Source organism: Equus przewalskii, chromosome 5 (genome assembly GCF_037783145.1).
Source record: "Equus przewalskii isolate Varuska chromosome 5, EquPr2, whole genome shotgun sequence".
NCBI lineage: Eukaryota > Metazoa > Chordata > Mammalia > Perissodactyla > Equidae > Equus > Equus przewalskii.
Genome location: NC_091835.1, coordinates 69,643,935 through 69,661,517, shown reverse-complemented (window position 1 = coordinate 69,661,517; position 17,583 = coordinate 69,643,935). Strand labels below are relative to the sequence as shown.

General features: G+C 45.2%; 1 protein-coding gene and 1 long non-coding RNA gene across 2 annotated transcripts in view; one reads left to right on the top strand and one right to left on the bottom strand.

The window, feature by feature from the left end:
* Positions 1-17,583, bottom strand: part of LOC139083587 (uncharacterized) — a 34,696-nt gene that overhangs the window by 7,331 nt on the left and 9,782 nt on the right. Inside the window, exon 3 of the long non-coding RNA XR_011540444.1 lies at positions 509-740. This is a non-coding gene — a long non-coding RNA (uncharacterized lncRNA). The remainder of the gene's footprint in view (positions 1-508; positions 741-17,583) is intronic.
* Positions 726-15,869, top strand: CELA1 (chymotrypsin like elastase 1). Its single transcript, XM_008512236.2, has 8 exons — positions 726-1,046; positions 1,729-1,811; positions 2,967-3,067; positions 3,972-4,097; positions 5,162-5,298; positions 6,787-6,932; positions 14,818-14,967; positions 15,720-15,869. Exons 1-8 carry the CDS (start codon positions 1,007-1,009, stop codon positions 15,735-15,737), a joined length of 801 nt encoding a protein of 266 aa, XP_008510458.1. The 5' UTR covers positions 726-1,006; the 3' UTR covers positions 15,738-15,869.

Here is a 17,583-nt window from a genome sequence, read left to right as displayed (position 1 = left end):
CTGAAAAGGTGGCCTGTACAGAATTCCTTCCAACAGCCTTTTCCAGGCCCCTCCATCTGCAGGCATGAAACTTGAATTCTGGAGTGTGCAGGCAACAAAAGCCCTCAGGTGGACCAGGTGACTTTGCCATCTCCCTCTAGGCTCCCTGGCTTCTCTCTGCCTAAATCACCACTCCACCCATAGTCCTCTGCTCTGGGCCCTCCCAACCCAAACTCCTCTGCCCGCCTCCAGGCCCATGTACGTCCCTCCTTCCTCCTCTGCTCACTTTGATGGGTGGAGCCTTTCATCTCCTGCAGGACACTCCTGCTCCTCTGCCCTCCACCCTCACAGCCCCCAAACTATCTCGCTATCCTGAGGGCCCCCTCTTCTAACCTGCCCCACATTCTCCTTTTCTGGGAGCTTTCGTTGGTTCTCCGTCTGAGTCTCCCCAAACCTGTTTCTTAGTAGCCTCCTCCACCAGAATTCTCTCCGCTGCATCTACTTTGCTTTTGTCTCCCTGCATTTATACCTCTGTCTGTGTCCTGGGGGAAGGTCCCATCTCCCTCGTGGGGCAGGGAGATGTTGCTGGCTCTTCTTTCTTCTTGCTACCACTCTTCCCTCCTCCACTCTTCCTTGCCTCCACCTCCCAGTGCACAGGATCCGTCTCTGCACTTATAGCGCCGCTAAGGACAGTAAGGCAGCCACAGACCAACAGGGGAGCCCCCTGAGGGAAAAGCCAGTCATGGTTCTCCGTCTTATTTCTGAAAAAGAGTGTGTTGGATGCTTTTCAACTGAAAGCAGATTATTAATTCAGCCCTGGCCTTGTTCTGTCTTTGAACAACAGATAAATTAGTGTACTTGAAAAGAAATCTTTTCATTTGTATTTCCATGTCACCTGTGATTTTCCCTGCCTTCCACCAGCAGCCCTGCCAGCTGGCAGGAAGAAGGTCAGCAAAGCTGCTGATAAGAGGAGTATAAAGAGGGCTTGGTTCATGGCAAGGGGGTAGTGGTCTGCTCTGTTGGCAACATGCTTCGTTTCCTGGTGTTTGCCACCTTGGTCCTTCATGGTAAGTGGTCATCCAGCCCAAGTTCTGTAGGGAGGGGGATTTGAGCAGGAGGGTTGGGAAGCTATCCCTAAGCCCAGGTCTGCTGTCTATCCCAGGGCGGGGTGGGACACTGCTTGTGAGTCTAGCAAAAACCTTACTGTCCTGGAGCCCATTCTAGGAAAGGTCAGGGCCACTCTCCATGCAGGCCTCTCTGGTTGGCAGATCCTGAGCCATGAACAGACAAAAGCCTCTTCCAGGGGCCTGAGCTTCCCCACCACCCTCATTGACAGGAAGACATCCTCAGCAGGTGTGTGCCTGGGGTGTGCACTGCTGTCTCAGCCCCCTGGAGAACCCAACCAAAGCATTGTGTGGTGGGGGGTTGGGAGAAGGGGAGGTCCCTTCAGGCCAAGGGATGACCTCTAGCAAGGCTGAGACCACAAGGAGCCTCTGGGGCCCTCGCCTGGCGATGTGAACTAGGTCCTTCACAGCATGCCTCAGACTACCCCTAAGAGTTCTGAGGACGCTTCTGAGGGGGAAGCAGAAGGCTCTCAGACGCCCCTGCTTTCAAAAGGGGCTCAGAGAACTCGCAGCTGGGCCCCTCATTTGCTAGGGAGGAACCGTGAATTCACAGACAAAGCACAACTGCCACCCCCCACCCCCACCCACGCTTAGTCATCACTCATTTTTCTTCTGCCCCACAAAGGACACAGCACCCAGGACGTTCCAGAAACCAACGCCCGGGTGGTTGGAGGGAATGATGCCCGGAAGAATTCTTGGCCCTCTCAGGTGGGTGTTCCTTCACAGCCCCGGCCTTCCAACAAAAGAGTTGCCTGTGCGCTGATATACAACATGATGTGTGTTTGTGTATGTCTTATCAACAGGAAGCTCTCCAACTGCCTCGATTCTAGGTTTTAAAGATGAATGGGACAAGGCTTAGGTGGTTTTCCTAAAAGCCAAAGACTTGGAGGAGGGAATTTAGACACGCCAACCACACTGACTGTCCCAGGCACACACCCAAACATAAACCACATTTACACTCTCAGTGACACCATTTATGCCACACTAGCAAGAATACACACCTCAGACTCCACATACCTTGACACGTTCACACACACACACACACACACACACACACAGAGTGTGTGTCTTGCGTTTGAGAGCAACCCCAGCCCCAAGAAGATGTTGTTGTTGTTTATTTGGCTATTTAAAGCGTTTCCACTTTCATAACAGGGCAGCTAGGCTCTGATTTAAGCAATTTTAAATGTGTAAAACTGGCAAATTAACTGGTAAATAGACACACTTTGAGAGGAACCAGTGTAATTCAATTCAATTCAATTTACAAAAGCTCAATTGAGCTCCGATTTTCAGGAATAGAGCTATTGTGTAATATGAAGTGCTGAAGGAGAAGACATAAACTGATCAAAGTGGCCATTCCAATGGTATTTCTAAGTTTTCCCTGAAGTGGGGGGACAGGGAATAACTTGAACCTTGGAGGGGGAGCTCTGGAGACTTAAGCTTGTGGGGCTTAGGTGATGAAGCAATTCCATGGCTACGTTTCCTTCCCAAGAGAGAATAGAAGTAGAAGGACCTGAGTTCTTGGCCCTTTGCAACAACCAAGGGTAGAGACGCCAAACACACCATGTGTGTGCCTTTACTCCCCCATCATGTACACAGCAAATATCACCAAACAATGGAGCACTCTTTCCTGTTGTGTAGGATTCCAGAGAAATCTACACACCCCTTCTCACCACCACTCCAGGTAGCCATACCAACCAATCAATAGCAATTGACAGGTCAAATGAAACCTATTTGCCATCTCTAGCCCAGAAAGCTGGAGAGTGTTTTGAGGGACAGCTGGAATTTAAGGAGGTAACACATAGTTTGGGACGAAGCCTTTTAAGAAACACCAACCTGTCCCTCCTTTCTTCCCTCCCCATGTAGATTTCCCTCCAGTACAAGTCTGGAAGTAGCTGGTATCACACCTGTGGAGGGACCCTCATCAAACAGAAATGGGTGGTGACAGCTGCTCACTGTGTGGACAGGTAAGAAAAACAAAGACCAGCTTTCCTGAACCCCTAGGAGGGGAAGAGTCTGGCCCTTCTTGAGGAGTATGTATCTTTGGCCTTTCAGGACCCGACTTTAAGTGGGTGCTGGGGCCTGTGGGGAGGTAGGGGAATACAGAGTGAAAAGTACAAATTTTGGTGTCAGACAAGCTCTGGTTCAAATCCTATTCTACCTTCTTCTAGCTACGTGACCCTGAGCAACTTACTTAGCTTCTCGAAGCCCTCAGTCTCTTATCTCTGAAATGGGGTAATAATACCTACTTTGTAGAGTTATTGTGAGGATTAAGTAGGTAAATATTTAAGTGCCTAGTCAATGCCTGGCTGGAAACCATTTTTTTAAATATTGGTCTTGAGCAACGGTTCTCAAATTTGGGCATGTATGGAATCACCTAGAGGGCACTGATAGCTGGCCCCCACCCAGCAGAGTTCCTGATTTGGTCAGTCCAGGTTGAGTCCCGAGAATCTGCATTTCCAGCAAATGTCCAGGTTATGCTGATGCTGCTGGTCCATGTGTTAAGAACTACTGGTCTGGAGCTTGTACTTCCCGCAAAAGCCACTGTGGGCTGAGAGCCATCATTTCCTTTATGCTCACCACACCTCTCCCAGGTTGTGAGATATTCAGTCTATGATGTTTAGCTCAATAAATTGGGAAAATGAAGTTGATGGTAGCGTTTGTCACTTCCACAAGTTAGTAAATGAGAGAATGAAAGAGCTTTTTACTTCCTCATCCTCCAGGGCCTTTCTTCCCTCCTCTACCTGGGCCAGATAAGATGGGTTCTTGTCCTAAAGACAAGCTATAAGATCGCTTCCCAGTTTTTCTCTAAGGAGGAAAGAGACGGTGTGAGCCCACTGGATCACTCGGGGCTTCCTTCTCTCACTCCAGCCAACTGACCTTCCGTGTGGTGGTTGGAGAACACAACCTGAACCAGAACGATGGCACTGAGCAGTACGTGAATGTGCAGAAGATCGTGGTGCATTCCCAGTGGAACAGGAATAACGTGGCCGCTGGGTAGGAGCAAGGCTGGGGAGGCCTTGGGCTGGGAGGTGGAGGGCTGACTAGCCAGTAATGGGATCTTGGCTTAGTTCATATTCATCCAGGAGAGCTTTGCGAATTTAGATTGTGGAGAGCTTGAGAATGTTTGAAGGTCTTTGGGATTTATTTGATCTAGGCTGGTTTGCATGATTAGATCACCTGAAGCTCCTTCTCTGCCGAGTTCAATGTTTCCATTTTTATTGTTATTTATTATTCATTTTATAGAATAGACTCCATCAGCAAAAGTAAATTTCTTAAAATGAATCTCACATGAGAAAACTCCTGCAAGACTGGGCTGTAAGTTTTTGAAAAGGAAGTAGTTAAAATGATTGTCAGGGGCTGGCCCTGTAGAGTAGTGGTTAAGTTCAGTGCACTCTGTTTCGGCAGCCCAGGTTCACGGGTTTGGATCCTGGGCGTGGACCTACACCACTCATCAGCCATGCTGTGACGGTGACCCACATACCAAATAGAGGAAGACTGGCACAGATGTTAGCTCAGGGCTAATCTTCCTCAAGCAAAAAAAGAGGAAGACTGGCAATAGATGTTAGCTCAGGACAAATCTTCCTCAGCAAAAAATAAATAAATAAAAATAAAATGTGGTCAGTTCTGTAGAGTATGGAGGTGAAAATGGGTTCAAGTAGTTGGGACATTTCTGTAGAGCTTTCAGAACCATGCAGCATTTTACATCTTTCTTTTTTGAGAAGTCTTCTTTGCTACCAAGATCACACCACTCTGCTCCTTTCTGAATCCCCATTCATAACAGAAAGACGTAGGCTCCACTCCCCTGGGTTGCAGAGATCAGAGCTGGAGTACAACAAAAGACCTCAGCAGCAGTGCTGCTGTTAAACATATCATTTCCTACAATCCAAATGTGTAATTCCTCAAGTTTGAGGCTTAGCAAATCAGCCTCCTCCTTCTTCAAAGTCATTAGTTTCCACTTCTATGGGGACACAAAGACTAGAGAAGGCCCAAGAGGGCCCGTATGCTGACCTGAGGGAAGCACTGATCCCATGAGTGAGCAGTCTCCTTTCCTCCCACAGTTATGACATTGCCCTGCTGCTCCTGGCCCAGAGCGTCACCCTTAACAGCTACGTCCAGCTAGGTGTTCTGCCACAGTCGGGAACCATCCTGCCTAACAACACGCCCTGCTACATCACAGGCTGGGGCAGGACCAAGAGTAAGTCACCTACACTGGCACCATCTGTCACATGCCTCTTGATTGGGCAGCTCAGCTTCTGGGGCACATTTTTCTGTGGTCCTAGGTATTCATAGCCAGAGACCAGAAACCAAAGGAACTAGAGAGAAAATGACTGACACTTGAAATCAAGTTAAGAACGGGCTGTGGAATAGTCAAGTCAGAGACTCAAAGTCTCTTATGGCTAAAAAAACCTAACCTCAGAGAGTATTTTGTATCAGCCTCTCATTTTATGCATGAGGAAGTTGAGACCCAAAGAAATTAAAGACCTTGTCCAAGATCACATGACTAGTTAGTAACTAGTTCGCTGAGGCCGGAAGCCGGGTATCCTGGCTCCTACTTTGGTGGTCATTACACCATCATGCTACCTCCATAGACAGTCACCGGGCTGTGGGTTGGAATGAATGAAGCAGGAGTAGCTGTAAGTCCAGAGAAGTGAAGGCAGAGGAGGCCTTAGGAGACCTCTTCTGGTCATGACAGGAAGATTTCTAGTGGGGAATGTCATTCAGATAAGGTGGAAAGGTGGGAGGGCTATGAGCAGAGATAGTCAAAAGGACACAGACATGAGGCCGGCCCTGTAGCCTAGTGGTTAAGTTTGGTGTGCTTCACTTCAGCGGCCCAGGTTTGGTTCCTGAGTATGGACCTATACCACTTGTGGATTGCCATGCTGTGGTGGCAACTCACATACCAAATAGAGGAAGATTGGCACAGTGTTAGCTCAGAGCAAATCTTCCTCAGCAAAAGAAAGAAAGAAAGAAAGAAAGAAAGAAAGAAAGAAAGAAAGAAAAAGCAGGGCAGAGACATTAGGCCTGACACAGAAGTCTGTCAGCCATCAGGCAGTATTTGAGCTCTGGAGAGGAGGCAAGGCCTTGCTGTGAGCAGCCAGTCTACTGGGAGAACCTGGAGCTGAGAGAAAGAGATGCTTCTTATCCAGCTCTGCTCTCAGTTCACTTAACGTCATTGTGGTTCAATTTCCTGCTCTATAATATGGAAGGGTTGTTGTAAGGATCAGAGAAATAATTCATGGGCAAAGGTTTTGAAAAGTCAAAAGAGCCAGATAAAGGAAAGCTGCACCAAGCTCTTAAGGCATGGAAACAAGTCCCAGTTCTGCTTCTTGGGGTTCACAGTGTAAGGAGGAAACTGGACAGACAGATAAGTTATCAACAAATAAGACCATTCTAATTACTTAACTGAGGTATCAACGAGTTAAAAAAAAAAAGCAAGAGTAGGATTGGCGGTTTGGAGCCTGAGAACAGTAATCAAGGCTGACTCGCTGAAGGAAGGGGCCCTGTAGCTTCCATGTAAAGAGAGAAAAGAGGAGGATCTATAATAAGCAACGAGCAGAGAGGAGGAGCTTGCCCCGAGGTCAGCTTTCATCAGAGCCTGGGAAAGTTTGGCAGGGTGTGGAAGGTTTTCCCCCCCTCGGGGTGACATCTGGGGCTGACCTCCAATGCTGTGTGTCCTGTTCAGCTAATGGGCAGCTGGCCCAGACCCTGCAGGAGGCTTACCTGCCTTCCGTGGACTATTCCACCTGCTCCAGCTCCTCCTACTGGGGCTCCACTGTGAAGAACACCATGGTGTGTGCTGGAGGAGACGGAATTCGCTCTGGATGCCAGGTGAACACACTCAGGAAGTGTCGGGAGTCCCACCCCAGACCCCTCCCCTCTCTGCCTCCCACCCTCCACCTTTTCTTTACTCCCTGTTCCACACCTACTCCGACCTCATGTACAAATTCAACTTTCTACTCTGGCGTCTGAATGAGAATCTCTATACTCACAGAATCTCAAAGTTGAAAGGAACCTTAAAATTCATCCTGCATAATGCCCTCACTCCAAAAGCTTGTATGTGGCCCAACATTTGTATGGTGGTGTATGCGTGCATTCTTTAGAAGTTGTTTGTGGTGTGTTATGGCTGCAGTGGGGCTAGGCCTGAGTGGTGGATGTAATTGTGTGCAAGGTAGCTCCCCGCCATCAATGCCAACTTCTCGTAGCTTCTCCTCCACCACCTCTTTATCCCGGGAGTATTCACAGTAGTGAATACGGTGGGGGAAAGTGCACAAAATAGTTTTATAATAGTTTATATATATAATCAATAGAATCTTCTTTTATTTAGACAAGATCAATCGGCAGTACACCATCTTAGAGATTTCTTAATGCAGTTCAACAAATATTCTTGATTATCTACCAAATGCCAGGCACTATGCCAAGTGCTAGGCACACAAAGATGAATCAAACAGTGTCTGGTGGAGAAATGCGAGGAGCAGACACATGTTAGAACGTTGTAATGCGATGTGGTTAAGTGTTATCACAAACATACGCATAGGGTGATGTGGGAGTCCAAAAGATAGGCACTTACCTCTACCTGCTGGGGCCAGAAAAGACTTGCCTTCCCCAAGAAAGTGGGGTCTGTAATGAGTCCTGAAGGTTAAATAGGACAAAGCCAGGCAAAAAGGGGAAAAGAGGGGCCGGCCTCATGGTGCAGCGGTTAAGTGCACACGTTCTGCTTTGGTGGCCCGGGGTTCTCTGGTTCAGATCCCGGGTGCAGACATGGCACCACTTGGCAAGCCATGCTGTGGCAGGCATCCCACATATAAAGTAGAGGAAGATGGGCAGGGATGTTAGCTCAGGGCCAGTCTTCCTCAGCAAAAAGAGGAAGATTGGCAGCAGATGTTAGCTCTGAGCTAATCTCCCTCAAAAAAAAAAAAAAAGGGAAAAGATACTCTGAGAGAGGGAACAGCATGAACAAAGGCATGGGCCAAGAAACGTCTAGAACACATAGAGAACTATAGGGCATTTGCTACAGCTAGAGGAGAAGTCGGAGCCTCAAGACTCCAAATCCAGCCTGCTCCCTGTTTTTGTATGGCCCACGAAGTAAGAATGGTTTTTACGTTTTTAAATAGTTGGGGAAAAAATCAAAAAATAAGAAAATGTCATGACACTTGAAAAATATAAAATTTCAATGTTTAGGAAAATACCATTTTATTAGAATACAGTCATATTTGTTCATTTATGTATTACTTATGGCTGCTTTCACAGGGTTGAGTATTGTGACAGAGACTATATGGCCTGCAAAGCCTAAGATATTTACTATTTGGCCCTTTACAGAAAAAGCTTGCTGAGCTCTTGGCTAGAATATATCACCACACCAGGGGGTGTCAGGAGATGACACTAGGGACAAGTAGGAGCCACATGACTTAGGGCTTCAAATACCATGCTTGGGGATGTGAGCTTTCTCTCTTCGGCACTGGCAAACCATTGAAGAGTTTTAAACAGGAGAACAGCATGATCAGACTTTCCTTCTAGAAGCCGTCTTTGATAACAAGGTAAGCCTGTTTCTGAAGAGGGCAACCTTGGCAGGAAGACTGGTTAGGAGACTATTGCAATTATCTCAGCAAGAAACTTGAGGACCTAAATGAGGGCAGTGGAGGGGAGGGAAGAAGAAGGAGGGTCTGAAATGACTTACAGGCATCTGGTTTAAGTGATTTTGGGGAAGGGTTTTCTGCCTCAAATGAGCCAAGATTTATAATATTTGAGAGGGAAGGTGACGAGTTTGTTTCTGGACAAGTTGAGTTGGAGATCCCACTGGGACATTTGGGCATAGTTAACCGGTAAGAAATTCGGTGTAAGAAAGTGGAGCCTGGGGGAGAGAGCTGGGCTAGACACGCCCTTAACAGCAAGTGAGATCCACCGCCTCCCCTTGCCCCCACCAGGGAAAAGCGGTAGAATGAGAAAAGAGCAGAGAGTTGGGGGAGGAACGTGATAACTGAAATACTTGAGTGCTTCAGGAATAGGTGGAGGACAAAGAACCCATAAGGATCTAGAGGGATTTGAGATAAGAGAAAAAGGTAGTAATAAGTGTTTTATAAAATCTCAGGAAATACTGATAGGTCATCCCAGTCTACTGTGTAGCCGAGAGCCACAGTAGGTAACTGAAAGTGGCTACTTTGCTGGTGAGTAGGTCACTGGGAACTATGGAGTGGTGAGGGCAGAAGCTTGACTGAAGGGCAAGGAATGAAGAGGCAATAAGAAACGTAGCAAGGAGGGGCCGGCCCGGTGGTACAGGAGTTAAGTGTGCATGTTCCGCTTTGGCGGCCCGGGGTTCGGCGGTTTGAATCCTCGTTGTGGACATGGCACCGCTTGGCACAGACATGGCATCGCTTGGCAAGCCATGCTGTGACAGGCGTCGTACATATATATATGCTACATATAAAGTAGAGGAAGATGGGCACAGATGTTAGCTCAGGACCAGTCTTCCTCAGCAAAAAAGAGGAGGATTGGCAGCAGATATTAGCTCAGTGCTAATCTTCCTCAAAAAAAAAAAAAAGAAACATAGCAAGGAATGTAGAATACTTTCCAGGAATCTTGTATGAAAGAGAGGAATAGAAAAAGTCTGGTAGCTCTAAGGAGGATGACAAGTCATGGAGGGGGTGGATCTTTTAAGAAGGAAGAAAGTTGAATGTGTTGAGAGGTAGAGAGGAGAGAATCCTATAGAGTCAGAGAGAGGAAATAATGGATGGCACAAGATGCCAGAGGAGAAGGAAGAGGTGGCAGCAAGAGCACAGGTGAAGAGGAAGAGCCTTTGAACAGGAAGAGGAACACTGAAATGTACATGGACATGAAAGAGTGTGCAGTCTGGGTAGTTGGAAGGTGGTACGTGTTCTGCATTATTGTTTCTATTTACTCATGTACTAGGAGTCAGACTGAATGCTGAAAATGAAGGGGCAAGGGTTGTATGGGTTTGGATTAATTAAGATGAATGAGAGAAGGATTGGCTTCCAAGATGTTACTGATAGGCTGAGGTTGGAGACCACACAATGAACACAGGGGTCTATGATTCACTCTATTTTACTCAAAGACTCACCTGAAGGGAATGGATTAATCCAGGACTGGGTTTTCCTGCATTATTGGAGCAAAAGGACAGGACTGCAGATCAACTGCAAGGTTCCAAGCTAGGAAGAGGAGGAAGAGAAGCCAGCAGGAGGCAGGTTTGTTGTTAGTGCCCTCGAGTTGATTTTGACTCCTGGCAACCATGTGTACAGCAGAGCCGAACCCTGCCCAGCCTTTTTGCACCATCCTCTCATCTTCTGGCGCTATATCAGACCATGCTCTGCTGCTCCTCTGGGCCAATTTTGTCAGAAGTGAGTGGCCAGGTTCTTCTTCCTAGTCTGTCTTAGTCTGGAAGCTTTGCTGAAACCTGTCCGCCATGGGTGACCCTGCTGGTATTTGAAATACTGGTGGCATAGCTTTCAGCATCACAGCAACATGCAGTCACCACAGTATGACAACCCGCAGATGGTGGTGAGGTTCCCTGACCAGAAGCAAACCAGGGCCGCAGCCATGAGAAGGCCAAATCTTAACCACTAGACCACCAGGGCTGGCTAGCAGGCTGGTAGGCTGGCTGAAACAGTAGAATCAGAGGAAGACTAAAGGTTTTTTTGTGAGCACTTAGAATCATGGAAGGAAGGTGACCAACTCATCCCAGTTTTCCCAGGACTTGCCAAGTGTTAAAACTTAAAAGTCCTGTATCCCAGGAACCCTACATGCAAGTAGGGGAAAAAAAAGAGAGACGTGCATACGGTAACCTCTCCCAGGTCCTCACCAGGTCCTTCACCTATAACCTCTTAAGGTCTAACCTTTCTTTCTTTGTTTTTTTTTTTAGTATTTTATCTTTTTTATTGAGGTAACATTGGTTTATAACATTATATACATTGCAGGTGTACATCATTATATTTTGATTTCTGTGTAGACTACATCATGTTCACCACCCAAAGACTAATTACCATCCATCACCATACACATGTCCTGTCACCTCTTCGCCCTCCTCCCTCCTCCCTTCCCCTCTGGTAACCACCAATGTAATCTCTATATCTGTGTGTTTGTTTGTTGTTATTGTTGTTTTTATCTTATACTTATGAGTGAGATGTACAGTTTTCGACTTTCTCCACCTAACTTATTTCACTTAGCATAATACCCTCAGGGTCCATCCATGTTGTCCCAAATGGCAAGATTTCATCTTTTTTATGGCTGAATAGTATTCCATTGTGTATATATACCACATCTTCTTTATTCGTTCGTCCCTTGATGGCCACCTAGGTTGCTTCCAAGTCTTGGCTATTGTGAATAATGCTGCAGTGAACATAGCAGTGCAAATATCTTTACACATTCGTGTTTTTGTGTTCTTTCAATAAATACCCAGCTGTGGAATAGCTGGATCGTATGATAGTTCTATTCTTAATTTTTTGAGGAATCTCCATACTGTTTTCCAAAGTGGCTGCACCAGTTTGCATTCACACCAGAAGCGTATGAGAGTTCCCTTTTCTCCACATCCTCTCCAACATTTGTTACTTCTTGTCTCGTTAACTATAGCCATTCTCAGGGGTGTGAGGTGGTATCTCACTGTAGCTTTGATTTGCATTTCCTTAATAATTAGTGATGTTGAGCATCTTTTCATTTGCCTTTTGGCCATCTGTATATCTTCTTTGGAAAAATATCTGTTCAGATATTTTGCCCATTTTTTAATTGGGTTGTTTGTTTCTCTTTTGTTGAGATGTATGAGTTCTTTATATATTTTGTATATTAACCCCTTATCAGATATATAGTTTGCAAATATCTTCTCCCAATTGTTAGACTATCTTTTCATTTTGTTGCTGGTTTCCTTTGCTGTGCAGAAGCTTTTTAGTTTGATGTAGGTTATCTTTCCTTTGTTTCCTTTGCCTGGTCAGACATGGTATTTGAAAATATGCTGCTAAGGCTGATGTTGAAGAGGGTACTGCCTATGTTTTCTTCTAGAAGTTTTATGTCCAGCTCTTACATTTAAGTCTTTAATCCATTTTGAGTTACCTTTCTAAATTAATTCATTTCCCTCTGTTCTCTCTCAGGGCCTTGAACTCTGAAAAACTAGAGTACTTTTCTTCTGGCTGCCACTCCAAATGTACAACTCTCTGAGGCCATTGTGTCTCCCAAATAGTGATTCTTCCGGGTTTTCAGACTTCTGAGTCCCCAACCACCTTCCTCAGAGTGGATTCAACCCTCCTCTCACTTCAACCTACCCACTCCCACTCCTCTCTTTCCCAGCTCTTCCTTCTGCCCTAAAATCCACAGCCACACCCTCTGTCTCTCCAGAGCCTTTGTTTCTTTTGAGGTCAATTAGCATAAAACAATAGTACTGTATACAATTCAATTACCTTCCATTCCTCTCGCCCAGAAATACTCTCAAATCCCTGTTAGAATTCGGGTGGAAGAGATTTAGGTTGTTTTGTTTGCTTTAAGTACAATTATCTAACGTAAACATTTTTCCTAAACAGTAGTTGGAGTGGGGTACCTTTTTAAAAGAATTACCCCAATTTGAACTTTTGAGTTTGGTCTCCTTCTCTTTTTTTTTTTTTTTTTTGGAGGAAGATCAGCCCTGAGCTAACTGCTGCCAATCCTCCTCTTTTTTCTGAGGAAGACTGGCCCTGAGCTAACATTCATGCCCATCTTCCTCTACTTTATATGTGGGACGCCTGCCACAGCATGGCATGCCAAGCGGTGCCATGTCTGCACCCGGGATCGGAACCAGCGAACCCCGGGCCGCCGAAACGGAACATGCGCACTTAACTGCTTTGCCACCAGCTCAGGCCCTGGTCTCCTTCTCTAGTTCTTCTTTCTTAAGTTTTAATTTTTATAAAAGCTATATGTATTAAATTGCTTAAGGTGGCAAATAAAATTATGAGGCTTAATAATGGAAAAGAACAGTTATTGTGTTCCTTGCCCCCTCCTTGAGTTCTCCCTCGCCAGAAGGGACCACCTTCAACTCTTTTCAGCTGCTTCTTTTAGTGTCTGCCTCCACACCTCTCTAAAAGATACACTTATATTGCTACTTAATTTTTCAGTTCAGGCATTATGGAAAATGTGGGTCTTTCTTCCTTTCACACATACATACCTGTCTCCCAAGCATGAAATTTTCTTATCCCCACTTCAACCTCCCTAAATAATTTTGGTTAGATTAACGTTTAGTATCTATTATGATTATGTAAAATGTTATTCACAACCAAACCATGTTGTATTCTAGGATTACTTTTCATTTCCTGCATAGCTTTGTTTTCCCTGGAGTTAGTAATTGTCTTTTTTATTTGTGTAATATACACATCCCTAATTCAAACCCATAGTTTCTACTAATTTGTTAGTGACCTATTTTATCTTCTCTTGACTCTAGTGTTCTGTGTCTTGGTATGAGTCTATTTGCATTCATCACAAGGGACACTTGGTGGGTTTTTTCTTTCTGGAAATTCCAGATCTTTGGTTCAGAAAATGTTCATTTGTTGATGATTTCTTCCCCTGCATTTTTATTTTGTCTTTCTAAAATTTGTTATTCACATATTTACCTCCTAAACTGGTCCTCTTATTTTCTGTGTATTTTGTTTGTTTGTTTTATCTTCCAACCCTTCCAATCTTTTATTTCTACTATCATATTCATAATTTTCAAAGGCTCTTTTTGTTTTCTGAATATTCTGTCTAATAGCAGGTTGTTCCTGTATCATGGATGCAATATTAATTGTAGTTTTGTTGCTTGTTTTCTTCTCCCTGCATAATCTTGGTTGCCTTTGTTTTTTGTTTATTTCTTCGTCTCTTCGTTTTGATCTGTATTTTTATATAGAGGCTTTCTTCAGACGTTTGTTAATCCTTGACCATTTGCTCTTATTTCAGAGCGGGGTGATAAAAAGCTAATTGGTAGCTCTGAGCCTTAGGTGGGGTTCATATATAGCAAACTGCACTGTCAAGTGATCTGGCTAGACCTTTTCACTGGAGAACCTCCAATGTCACTGTCTTTAGGTCTTCCCTCTTGTGCTGGTTAGATTCTCCAGAGAAATATCTTTCAATTTTATGTCTGGAATTACAGAACTGACACTCTGGGAGCTGAGTAAGGAGAAGAGCGTCAAGGTCATATTCTATAACCCAGGTTCCTCTGATTCTAAGCCTGAGCTGGTAACCACTACCCAATGCATCACTTTCTCTCCTCTTCACTCCAGTTTAGCTTAACATATGTTAACTGCCTACCCTGTGTCTAAAGGTTAAAGGTTAAGTCTAATTAGACCCATTGGTCTAAACACTGGGGATAAAGAAATCATTAGAACACCCTGCTTATCCTACCCCAGATTCAATTTAGTCAGCAAAAGCTATTGAGTTTAAGATGTTCAAAGTTCTACGCTAGCATTGTGGAGAGGAAAAATATCTGTAAGACATAGTTCCTGTCTAAGAAGCTCATAGATACACGTGGGAGGTAGAAACAAATTATGAAACCAAAATAAAGGCAGAATATGACATAAGGGCTGCAAAAGAAAGAAATACTGTGGTTGGTTAGAAAGGAAGAAGAGATTTATCTTGATTGTGGGGATATGAAGGAAGCGGAGATTTAAAACTACAGGATTTTACAGAGATGGGAGTGGGCTGGGTGTAAGCAAAAGCAAAGGCCCAAAGATCAAAAGATCTGGAGTTTGAAGACTCTGCTTCTCCTCCACTGCAGGGTGATTCTGGGGGTCCCCTACACTGTTTGCTGAATGGCAAGTATGCTGTCCATGGAGTGACGAGCTTTGTGTCCAGCCTGGGCTGTAATGTCTCCAAGAAGCCCACGGTCTTCACCCGAATCTCTGCTTACATCTCTTGGATAAACAATGTGAGTCCTCTCAAATGCCAGGTTGAAATAGGGTCATCTGGAGACCCATGCACTGGCTGAGCTGGGGAATAAAAGTTGGGCAGGGGAAGCCACCATCTTCCTCGTATGTTTACTCCTTCCCCTTCCCTTCATAGTGCACTTCCCCTCAATATGCTGCCATCCTGAGTTCCCCTTCTCAACCCACTAAGCAGGGTTCACCATGCTGTCTACTGCTCAGGATAAGATGGTGGCAACAGCAGATGTGAACCAGGCACACATCAGTGCCGTCCTCAGTCAAAGCCAAGGGAAAATCAGCTTCAGAAAGGCCTGCATGCTCCTGGGCAAGGGAAGAGGCACTTACATTCTCTCCCACAAGCTCTTTCTGAGGGCATGATAAGAATTTGCTCTACCCTTTGGAAAAAGGTTTTACCACCTTAAAAAATGCCTGAGGGTTAGGTGAGACTCTACCTACACTGACGTAGAGATAAAGCCTAACAATCATCCCACTTGTGCCCTCCAGCCTTCAAATACATTCTAGAGTCCTGTGGTGTGAACTTTGACTCACAACCATTTCAAGGTCTGTCCTTGCCACTAAGTCCTGGGGATGTTCCTATTACATTGAGTTGTCCTGACACAGCTGATACCTACTATCTGCTCCCCACTTTCTCAACTCCACAAAAACCCAGTACAGGGCCATACTCAAACTGGGAGCCCTGAAGAAAAAAGAAAGGGGGTGGACAGAGGTAACTGGATATAACTGTCTTTTCCTTCAGGTCATTGCCAGCAACTGAACATTCTCCTGAGTCTGACGGCCTTCCCAAGACGATTCTTAGATCCACAGCAGGACTTGAGACCATCAATGAAAAAAGATTCTAAGAGACTATTAAGCCACATGCAGAAAAGCAAATAAAACTACATTATCATCGTGTGTCTTTTTATTTGTAATTAAGCTCTCTGGAGGAAATGCAGTTATAGGACCCAAATTAGATTTCACCACATTTCTGGTCTGGTTCTTCCATTTGCTGCCACCTCTACCAATTCAGAAACTGAGCCAAGTGGGAGTGGTTTTACATTATCCTTTTTGTGTTATTTTAGGATCTACCTACCCATTAAGCTGCCCATCTGCCCCTCCTTCCATGCATATTGGCTATATTCAAAAGCACACAGCGCTTTAGCACGTTCCTGAGTAACTAAATGTGCCCCAACTCTCCCAGGTAGACTGTGGGCTCATCTTTCTTTTGTTTTCCTCTTCAGTACCTGGAACTGGTGCTCACCCCAAGATTCTGGGTTATGGCAACTACTGGGACACATGAGAGATGGGAGTATAGGATTAGGTGGCAGGTAAGATGCTAGCAGACAAAGAAAGTGACAAATTAGAAAGGAAACTAGGGAGGAAAGAACAGAAAAAAGGAGAAAAGAAAAAGAAGATACTGAACAAAGAAAGGAAAGGGTCGAGGGGAAGAGGCAGAACAAAAAGGGAGGAAACAACACTGTGGGGCATCAAACTAAGTGTGAGTCAGCACTTCAAGGCTTGGACTAAAACAGGCAACCGGATCCAGGGTTCTACAAATCACAGAGAACTGGGAAGCTGATAATCTGCCCTATCATGACCAGGATTCAGTTTGTTAGAGTGGCCTACAATAGAGTGAAGAGGGAAGTGAAAGGGGAATGCTAAGAGGATGAGAAGCAGCTTTTCATAGCAATCACAGAGGACCGGAAAAGAGGGACAAGGGTATTTAACATTACAGCAGCGGAAACCAGCTAAGACCCATCCTGTAATTTGCAGGCTGCTGTGTCAGCAGAGGCCTCTAGAACAGTGCATACAGTATAACAGGCTGGGCTGGAGTCAGGACGCCTGTACATCCATCTCAGTTTCACCACTGAGGACTGGGTAACCGTAGGCAAGTCACCAGCCCTTTCTGTGACTCAGTTTCTCTAACTTCTAAAGATTGTTCCTGCTCTAATACTACATGCTTTGGTGACCATCAATTTCAGTTCCCAAGAAACTGGCACTGAAGAGTTTCTTAGGAGGCAGTGGCTGGGCTGCATTGCTGTGGATTCCTGAGAGTGACACAGGTATTGGCCTCCTCTGCTAGTGGCATACCCGGCATCATCACCATCTTCTCTCAGTGTTCCCACAGTACCACCACCCGCTGGGCTTCTCCTCACTTCTCCCCATCCAGTATCAAATCCTTCCATTTCTTCACTCTGCCCCTTCTAGACTATCCCCACAGCTAACATTCAGAATAAACCCTAATGACCTACTTCCTGAAAATTTTATATCCATTGCTATAAACAAATTAAGCGTATAACATTATAATCACCTGATTACCAACTTATCTCCACCTCCAGATTTTAAGCATCTTGAGGTCAGAGAATGCTTTTTTAAATTCATCCTTGGCTTCCCAAAACCCAGCAATGCCTGTCACACGGTTGACCCTGAGTAGACATGTCTGTTTTGGGAGAATGAACTAGAAAACAATAGCAGACAAGGGCCTCCAATTTTGTCTCAGGCCTCCAGCTTCCCTCTCCACTCCTTAGGAAGTGTTTTTTTTTTTAAAGATTGGCACCTGAGCTAGTATCTGTTGCCAATATTCTTTTTTTTCCTTCCTTTTCTCCTTCTCCTTCTTCTTCTTC